We start from the raw sequence: 9,878 nt of genomic DNA, 5'->3' as shown, positions 1-9,878 counted from the left end.
GAAGAGCGTGAGGCCTAACTTGTGAGTTCACACATGCCACCAGAACGGATGCAAGTCCTTTAAATGTGGGACTATCATCAAAGAAACATTTGTTTCATCTATTACAAAGGAGGGGTTTTCTTTCTTGGGTTTTTTTTTTTGAGTTAATTTTGAATGAAGACATAGTGAGCAAGGCATGCAAAAACTGCTTCATTTACATATATTTACATCTGTGGTATTGGGTTGTAAATGAGCTATTGTGCTCTAGAAAGAGCTTCTGGAGGCAGAATGTAGATAGTTCTCAAAGGATATCCGTTCAGTACTCAGTAATGGTAATAAGACAAAGAAATACTGCATTTTCTAATGCTTGCTTAGAAAACAAAGGTTTTCTCTTGCAACACGTCTTGCATGGGGTTCTTTATGTCCACATATTAAAATTAATACTTGCAAGAGTACAAATAATGGCAGTAAAGATGCTGAGAAATAGAAAGCAGCATCTGTTTGAGCACAGCCTAAATAGATGAGGATACTTTGGGCCTGAAAAGGCAGAAGGATTGAATGGGATAAAGATGAATCATACCTTGATAAGTATGAAGAGGTGAGTAGCTGATGAGCGTTCACTGTTTCTCTGGTGCTGTTGAACATTATGTTCTGTAATTGCAAGATGATGGCTGCAAACTAGAAGAGTGATCTGTGAAAGGTGCCTGTGTATGTGCTGGTGGTCAGTAAAGCTGTATTGTTGAACAGATTCAGTGGAACTAGTTGAGGGAAAAAGGGTTTTTTAAAACAAGTGAGAAGTTCTTTGAAATAACTAAGAAAATACACTGGATTCTGCCTATGATCAGAAATGATTTATGTGCCTGCTGACTTGTCTTGTATCACAGCTTAGCATGTTCATACTGGGCTGACAGGATTTCGGGTAGTGGATGGAAGCAGCTGTAATTTTAAACTCATAAAACTAATTCCAAAACCACTGGGCTTTGTGTTTTGCTTCAGTGTCTCCTTTTCTCCTGGGCCGTGCTCTGTGGGCTGCCAGTCGTTTTACAGTGGCCATGTCTCCAGAACTCATCCAGCAGTTCCTACAAGCTACTGTCAGTGGTCTCCATGAAACCCAGCCTCCTTCTGTCCGAATCTCTGCAGTCAGAGCTATCTGGGGGTAAGTAAAGCCCAAGGTATTCCAAAGCCCCAGGGGTAGGTGGCATAAATTACACTTACAAAACTGGCATGTTGAAATGTTAATAACACTTCTGTAATAGGTTGTGGAAGTATTTGCTTTGAATGAAATAGATGTCAATGGGCTCGTGGAGCACGTCTCAGCAATAGGGAGTGTTTGGGAGGGTTTTAATCCTGTTTTGTAAATAGGTTGCAAGAAGGAGAAGGGGGGATCTGCTGAATTGATTCTAAAGTGAAAAATGAACGTTAGTTCAGAAAACAGCCGACCACAAAAAAACCTTGCAACCCTCTACTCCTCCCCATCCTCTCCTCCGTCCCCAAACCACCTTGTCTTCTATTTGCACTGAAATGTTAATGAATAAGTAAAGGCAGAGACTTAGAACTTACTTATTCCTGAAGTTGTTTTTTATCATTCCTTAGCTCACTTGTAGAACGTGGTAATTAAACACTTTGTAAGCAGTAAGTGTCTGTCTCAGACATCTTCTTTCCTCAAGGTTTATTTTCTCCACTGATGGCAGCTCTTAAGAGAGAGCTTACTAGAAGGCAGTGGAAGCTTTTAACATCACTTGGCTCAACTCTGCTTCTCTAGCTGGGGTGGAATGAGAAGGAAAGATAGCTGAGGTGTGAGAGATCAAGGAATAGTAGACTGAAGGGGAAAGGTGCTGTAGGAATGAACTTAAGGAAGAAGAATGGGTGGGGTGAACTAATCCCTTATACATCATCTAGAGTTAAATGTATAAATCACTTTAATATGTGTATATTTTTGTATCACAAATTTCTTGTCTAGCTACTGTGACCAGCTGAAGATCTCTGAGAGCACCCATGTGTTGCAGCCTTTCCTTCCTAGCATTCTTGATGGACTGATCCACTTGGCTACTCAGTTCAGCTCGGAGGTCCTGAACCTGGTGATGGAGACGCTGTGCATTGTCTGCACCGTAGACCCAGCGTTTACAGCAAGTGTGGAGAACAAAATCTGCCCTTTCACCATTGCAATATTTTTGAAGTACAGTAATGGTGTGTATTTAAGTTACACTCTCAAAGTCCAGTTGTTTTTGCTACCGAATCCTGGTGCTGAAAATTTAATATGTGATAATTGAGTGAATGTTGATTGATACGGTGAAGCTGGAAGGGAAACTTGCTGCTTTGCCTGTTAGAAATAGAGGTAGCAAAAATTGAGATGTGTTTCTTAGTATGTTTTAGTAAATGGTGCTTTCTCTCTCCAGATCCAGTTGTTGCTTCTCTTGCCCAAGATATCTTTAAGGAGCTAGCTCAGATAGAAGCCTGCCAGGGTCCAATGCAGATGAGGCTAATACCAACTCTTGTCAGCATCATGCAGGCCCCTGCTGACAAGATCCCAGCAGGGCTTTGTGCAGTAAGTGCTACAGTAGTACATGGTCGTAGCTGGAGATGATTCCCTGTTCTTTAACGTGTAGGATGGCCGGGCTGCAAAGAGCAGAGAGGTTGTTTTTAAACTGCTTTGGAACTGCGGTCATTGGTTGGAGCTTCTTTGTGGAGAGAAGACAACCTGCAGGCGGGGGGGATGCTTCCAAAAACTAACTTTAAACTGCTTCTCTGGCAGCCTCTGCAGTATATCTCAAGTCATGTTGCTTTGACATAGCCATCTTTCACCAGTAACAGTCTCCTCTCTCTGGTGAAATGTTCTCCAGCAGGCCACACGACTGTTCCTTGCACTTTGTTCTAAGGCTTTTTCTGATTTATACATCACATACATATAAATTGCTGAAGATAAAATTATGCAGGTTTGTCATTCCTATAAAAAGTCCCCTTGTAAATGCTTAAGCGTTGACTGTGTGGAATCACTGTACAGAATTAAACCCATAAGCATCTTTATCCTGTGCTTATAATCTGCGTATTGATTGGTCTGACTGTAACAATTGCTTATGGGTAATTAAAATCAATTTACATCAATACAAAGGGAACAAGCTGGCACAGTTCTCTGCTGTACTGACTCACGTGCATCAGCCTGCTCTGAAAGCATTTGCCATGGGGTTTTTTACACTGCTTTTAATGTTTGCACTACATTGGGAACTTTCAGAGCACACACCACGTGTGGTGTCAGACACCCTGATGCTTGGGTGCACGACTGCAGGGTTGTCTGATCTTAAGAATATTCTGGAGTGTAAAATCAGGATGTGGTTGCAGTACTGGTTCACATCCCTGCAGTTCATGCCTTTGATACTTGCACCACTGCTGCTGACTTAGCAGTAACAGTGCTTTTGTTCCTGGTTTCCTTTCAGACCTCTATTGATATACTGACCACGGTTGTAAGGAATACAAAACCTCCTCTGTCCCAGCTGCTCATCTGCCAAGCATTCCCTGCAGTGGCTCAGTGCAGCTTGAACACTGATGACAATGCTACAATGCAGGTAACACGGGGGTGGGAAGGATTGCAGGGCTGTACAAGTCCAAGAGAGGTGACCAAGACAAGTGGCAGCCTTAAGGGAGCCCAGGCTTTGCTTGCCAATACCTATATCAGCACCATCTCAGTCTCTCTGCCTTCTCCTGTTTATCATCAGAGTACTGCTGTGCAGGGGCCTGCAATGACTTCTACTGATCATTCCTTAATTTGGGGTGTGCAAAGCAGCAGCCTTAATCTTTTTTTCTGTTTTAGGGAGCACATTAAAAAAAACCCACCCAAAAACAAAGCTCAAAACTTAAATGAAAAACCCCCAAAAGTCATTGGTTTTCTTCCCCCACAATAGCTTTCATCACACCAGGAATGGCAGAAGTTGTGTTCAGGAGCACACTCGGGCACAGGAAAGCAAGAGACCTTCTGTGTAGAAGACCTCCTAGACCTTCTCCTTCTGGCAGTTTTCTCCTGTCCTCATTTAGGTGGGAAGGGGAGGGCAGATTTCTTTTAAACTGAACCAGGTATGGGCTGGAGGGAGAGCAAGGTTTCATCTCAATCAGTAGTAGTGCCTGAGCTACTTGTTGGGCAGCTCTGCTCTTTACCTGGTAATGTCTTTAGAGTATTTAAGCAAGAAAGAAGAAGATTCAGAGGCTACAAGTGCAGGGTCTCTTTTCATTCCAGCTGCTAGCTGGCATATAAATAGTAAAACTGGTTTCATTCCTTGCGTAAGGAGTTTTATAGCACCAGCTACCCTTTGCCATGTGAATACAGCCCATAGGAATGGCTTTCCCGAAGCAAGATTCCAGTAAGAATAGGTTGGGGACTGGTTGCTCTGCTGGGTCTTTGTTTTAAGAAGAATTCAGGAAGATTTCAGCTTGGCTGCTGGGTTCTGTTTTGTTCATGCTACGCAACCAGTGCTACAAAACACAATGGATGCTGTCTCCATCTCCCACTGGTTAGAATCTCTTGGAATTTCTCTGGGTAACAAGACTGACACAAAACTGCATCTGTTTCAGAAGATCTCTTGGAGAACTGCTGCAGCAGTGAAGAGTTTTGTACTTGATAATCAACTGAATTCTGTAGAAATTAGTTTTACTTTTAGGCACTCATCGTACTGCACATTCGAGAGCTCTGATCTCTTAGATGCCACCGTCTGTAAGACCATACGAAACCCTTAACTGTTTTCATCTCAGTTAAGGGTCTGTTTGAGGTGATAAAGGGGATGTCTTCCCATGCCTTCCCACTCCCTTACCTACAAAGGGAGGTTCTAACCTGGTACTTCTCTTGTTCAGAACGGTGGCGAGTGTCTGCGCGCATACGTCTCGGTGGCGCTGGAGCAGATCGCCCAATGGCATGATGAGCAAGGCCACAATGGACTGTGGTATGTGATGCAGGTGGTGAGCCAGCTTCTGGATCCACGGACCTCAGAATTCACTGCTGCCTTCGTGGGCAGATTGGTCTCCACTTTAATTTCAAAAGCAGGAAGTGAGCTGGGAGAGAATCTGGACCAGATCCTGAGAGCTATCCTGAGCAAAATGCAGCAAGCGGAGACGCTCAGTGTGATGCAGGTGAGCAGGTTGGGCACGCAGGGGAGGAAGCAGAAATGTCAGCAAAAGAAGTTGTCATCACTTCTTTTAGCTGTGTGCCCCATTATTTATGGTTAGTGCAATTGGAAGGTCTCTATATCCTCTTGAAGTACTCAGGAAGATGCCTATTCTGCTCATAAAGTTGTCCAGATTACAGGGTAAGCCAGGTTCTTGTGGGTAAGCTTTTACTGCGCCTTAAATACTCCCTCATGACCACGTGCTTGCAAGCAGTGAACCTTCAGAGAGGACAGGAGTTGCCTAAGTACGGATGCTGTGGCAAAGGCAGCACATGTTTTCGACTCATTTTGTGCTGTATTTGAAGGATAAATGCCTGGGAGTTGAGACTGGGGGTTTTGGGGTGATTAAATACTGCTGTTGACTGTAGTAGGTTATTGCCTGCTTTTGTAGCAGTGTCTTGCATATAGTTTTTTATATATATATATATACATACTTTAATGTATACATATACACTTTCTGTTTCTCTTGGGGTCGGTAAGCACAGCCTCCATCCTGCAGGGAACTGTTACTCGAATGTCTGGTAAAACATTTTCAGCTATTAAATAATGCCCATCTAATGCTTCCTTTCTCCTGCTGCAGTCCTTGATTATGGTGTTTGCTCACTTGGTTCACTCACAACTGGAACCACTCCTGGAGTTCCTCTGCAGTCTCCCTGGCCCAACTGGCAAGCCTGCCTTGGAGTTTGTCATGGCCGAATGGATGAGCCGGCAGCACTTGTTCTATGGGCAGTATGAAGGCAAAGTCAGGTAGGAGGTTTGATAATCTGTGCACTAACATTAGCTGACTGATCATCCTGCTGCAGCTGAATGCAGTGGGTGTGAGGGGAAGAGGAGCTGGATCAGACTTAGGTTTGTGTGTGCCAGCATTGGGTTAGCTCAACACAGGAGCGCTGTGATAACTGCAGCAAACTCTGATCCTCCTCCAAGTGCTCCTCTTGCTGCCTGGTGTTTCTGTGCTGCAACAGGCTGACCCAAGGGGGAAGCAGTGTCACTTGCAAGCACAGGAGTGCTTTTGAGATTGAACTTTGGTGAAGGGGATGAGAATAGCTTCCAGGCAGGAAATTGCCTTTGTAGACTAGTGTAGAGTTTCAGGGCATTGTAGAAGGTTTCCTAAGAGAACTTGGTGATTTCTTGTTGATTTAATGATCTCTTAAAAGTCAATAAAGAAATCACCTGAAACAGTTTTCTCTCCCTTCTGCTGTAGGAGCACATTTGTGTTCTGATGGAGGCAGAGGACTGTATTCCAAAGCATGAAGTGCTCTGTAGGATTTTAAATTGTGCTGCAGCTGCTGTCTTTGATTTCTCTGGCAATGTGAAGCCCAACAGACCACTCTTAGGGGTCTCACCAGCTCATAACTCACCTCACAGCATGCATTGGTGTGGTGTTGTTATAAGGCAGTCAAATAGCCTGTGAAATAATAAGAAAAAGCATGTGTAAAATAGAATTTGAGTGATCGTGCAGAACAGGAGGCTGTCTGATGTGGGGATCTGGTGCTGCTGTTGGTCACACTCGGTCTGTTTCGTCTTTAAGAGCAGTGGTTTATCCCCACTGTGACAGAGTGGGGTTGTCTGCAGGATCCCCTGAGGCTGCTCATGGCCACAGGGAAAAGCCAAGGCCGACACTGACAGGAGGAACAAGGTTAAACTTTGTTCAGTGCTGCCTCCGTGTTGTCCCACGTTAGAGTTGTTTTGCATCCAGATGGCTTGGCAGGGCCCCACGCTTTAGTCAAAGACATCCTCAGTATGGCTGGAAAACAGCCTGGAACTGGAGAAGGTTTGAACATGTGGAGTAGAAACCTGAGCAGCAGAGTGAAAAGAACACATGAAGGTACTGAAGGAGCACATTAGAAGGTCTGAGTGTAGCAGAGCTGTGAAGGACCAGAAGTGAAAAAGAGAAAAGTAGAAGAGATGTTATGGCTGCAGGTGAGCACATCACTGCTTCCCTCTCAGTTCCATCTTCAGCTGCGTGTGGTGCTTCAGGTGTGTTTAACCTTGTGGCCCTTCTGAACTGGAAAAACCTTTAATGTATGTATGCACTGTTTAATGGTGTTTAATCCAAAGCTTTGTCAGTCCTTGGCTTGCTGTGCAGGTGAAATGAGCCCAGTTTCGGATATAAAGCAGGAGAAATAGGGAAGTTCCTTAATGCTTGTTCTTGGCAAAAAGTGTAGAACGTGGGGCAGCTGAAGGTCTGCTCTGGAGATGTGTTCACTGTGAAAGCCAGACTGTTCAGGGCAGTTCTGATCTATAATTCCTTCTGTTCCCTGCTCCCCAGCTCTGTGGCATTGTGTAAACTCCTCCAGTATGGCATCAATACAGATGACAAGAGGCTTCAGGACATTAGGGTAAAGGGAGAAGAAATCTTTAACATGGATGAGGGAATACGGACACGATCGAAGTCGGCCAAAAGTGAGTAATCATTTGGCTGGTTTGAACAGGATTTTTTTTCCTGGTAGATGGTATAAAAGGCCTTAAAATAGACGTTGCAGGTCCCAGGAAGCTGTGGGGTTATTTCCTACAGAAGGTGCATGTTGCTTTTTAAAGCTAATCCATAAAATGTGTATTTAACATCTCCATAATTTGCCTTAATTCTGCCAAAGACTGATTTAGAAGACTCTTGGTGTCTCTAATGTAATACAAATGGATGAGATGATTATGGGGTAGTGCATTATTCACTGCTATTTTGCATCATCCTGTTCCATGTAATGAGATAGGATTGATAATTTCATGATGCCCGGTAGCTTCTCTGAGTGGAAAGTGTGTTTAGAAAATGCACTTGTCTTCTTTTCAATTGGCCAAACCCCAAATCTTTGGAGATTAGTGCCTAGAGATTGAGTTTTTAAATCCAAGAGAGCCCTGGGCAGGGCTCAAATAGAAAGAAAAATGAATAACACACCCCCCCCCCAAACAACCACCAAAGACAGGCCTGGTTTTAACGGCCTCTTATTAAAAGCAGTGGGAATGTGTCTTTTTATTCTCTGGCAGATCCTGAGCGCTGGACAAACATTCCTCTGTTAGTAAAAATCCTAAAACTAATCATAAATGAACTCTCGAATGCGATGGAAGCGAATGCATCCAGACAGACACCTGCAGATTGGAGCCAAGGTAAAATACTGGGTTTGCTTCTCTCTTTGCATGGCTTAAACCTACTTTGTGATCTCTTCAGAAGCATTCACACTAATAAGAAGTTGACAATAGTGAATAGGAGACCTGTAATTACAAAGGCTTAAATAATGATCCAGGGTATAAGGTCAGTCAGTGTTGTGTATTCTCATATCTGAAGATTATTTTGGGCTGGTTTGGAAGATAAGATCTGCCCATATGCCAGTAACACTCCTTTCTTGGTGTATCTGCTTTGCCTTTCTTCCTCCCTGCTTCACTCTTCCATTCTTGCTGCTGCTTTTTGCTCAGCTCCAGTTCTCGAGTCGCTCATTCCAAAGGGATAGAAAGGCTGCAGGTGTTTCCCTTCAGCCACCTCCACAAGCAGGGATGTTTGCCTAACAACCACAGTCCCTGCAGTGATCAACAGGCTGGAGCTCTTGCGTTTGGATTAGTTCTAGAATTGTTTCTTTCCTAAACAGATGATTCAAATGACATGTGGGAGGATCAGGAAGAGGACGAGGATGAAGATGAAGGCTTAGCAGGACAGTTCTTATCAGATATTCTTTCCACAAACAAGTATGGTAAGTAACAGCTTTCAAGTGCTTACTCAAAGCAAACATGGAGTAGATGACATCCTAATCAGCTTTCTTTCCTTGATAGCAGCTCAACAGAGGCTGCAGGCAAGGGGAAGGAAATGCCACAGCAGGGTTTTGAGTAAGGGCCTTGTGTGTAAGGGGGATGTGCCTTTAAATAACACAATGATTAACTAACTGTGTTTTCCACCTGAGAGTTCACGTGGGCTGCACATTGCTGTGAGGTTCATGCAGGTATTTCTTCTAAGGAGAACAGTGTTGCTCAAAGATGTAAATGTGACCTTGAAATGACAGTGTTGTAGAAGTGGATGAACTTGCTGGTGGAGTAACCTTGAGAAATAAATGCTGCATAAAGATGGAGCGGGTGTATCATCTCCTTGCCTCTGCCCTGTATGCAAACTGGACTACATCCAGTTTGCATATAGTCCTAAAGGGAGAATCTTGCAGGCAAATACAATAAGGGAGACCTCTCATATTAGCACAGAATTGGAAATGTGTCACCCTGGCATAGGATTAAGCCATAAGATAAGAGTGCACGTACTAACAAACCTGCCTCTCCAGTGTCCTGTGTATGCTCATCTCACTTGTGTGTCCTCGAGACTCCCACCATGACCCACCTCATTCTGGGATTTGGTGTTTCCTGATCATATCAACTTAAGGAGTGAATGTTCTGGATACAATATTATTTATTTTACCAGCAGCACTAGAACTATTTATTTTTAGACCCTTGGATTTCAACAGCAGTCTCAGGGAATGCTTCCTGAGATGGATTGCCCTGTTTGATGTTAAAACCTGCTGATTTGCCTCTGACAGATGAGGATTACTATGAAGATGATGAAGAGGATGATCCGGATGCATTAAAGGACCCTCTTTACCAAATAGATCTCCAGGTGATGCTCTACAATAAGGGTTTATTAATCAGATTCCTATCATTCTTTATAAACTTAGGGTTTTTTCTATGATGTACTTTAACAAAACTGTACCCCACTGGAGACAGCAGCTGTTATTGATTGTTGTCCCAAAGGTATTCAGTGCATTGAAATCACTTTGGAAAGTGCTG

General features: G+C 43.7%; 1 protein-coding gene across 1 annotated transcript in view; it reads left to right on the top strand.

The window, feature by feature from the left end:
* IPO9 (importin 9) overlaps positions 1–9,878 on the top strand; it is a gene marked incomplete at its 5' end in the record, with an annotated part of 19,936 nt that overhangs the window by 9,124 nt on the left and 934 nt on the right. Inside the window, 10 exons of the mRNA XM_010017818.1 lie at positions 976–1,135; positions 1,940–2,166; positions 2,376–2,524; positions 3,411–3,539; positions 4,816–5,091; positions 5,707–5,873; positions 7,399–7,532; positions 8,109–8,228; positions 8,705–8,806; positions 9,632–9,708. Of these exons, the coding sequence (XP_010016120.1) occupies positions 976–1,135; positions 1,940–2,166; positions 2,376–2,524; positions 3,411–3,539; positions 4,816–5,091; positions 5,707–5,873; positions 7,399–7,532; positions 8,109–8,228; positions 8,705–8,806; positions 9,632–9,708 (1,541 nt within the window). The remainder of the gene's footprint in view (positions 1–975; positions 1,136–1,939; positions 2,167–2,375; positions 2,525–3,410; positions 3,540–4,815; positions 5,092–5,706; positions 5,874–7,398; positions 7,533–8,108; positions 8,229–8,704; positions 8,807–9,631; positions 9,709–9,878) is intronic.

The sequence above is a fragment of the Nestor notabilis genome, unplaced genomic scaffold (genome assembly GCF_000696875.1).
Source record: "Nestor notabilis isolate BGI_N333 unplaced genomic scaffold, ASM69687v1 scaffold19197, whole genome shotgun sequence".
In the NCBI taxonomy this organism is placed as follows: Eukaryota; Metazoa; Chordata; class Aves; order Psittaciformes; family Psittacidae; genus Nestor; species Nestor notabilis.
This window is presented reverse-complemented; position numbering and strand designations above follow the sequence as displayed.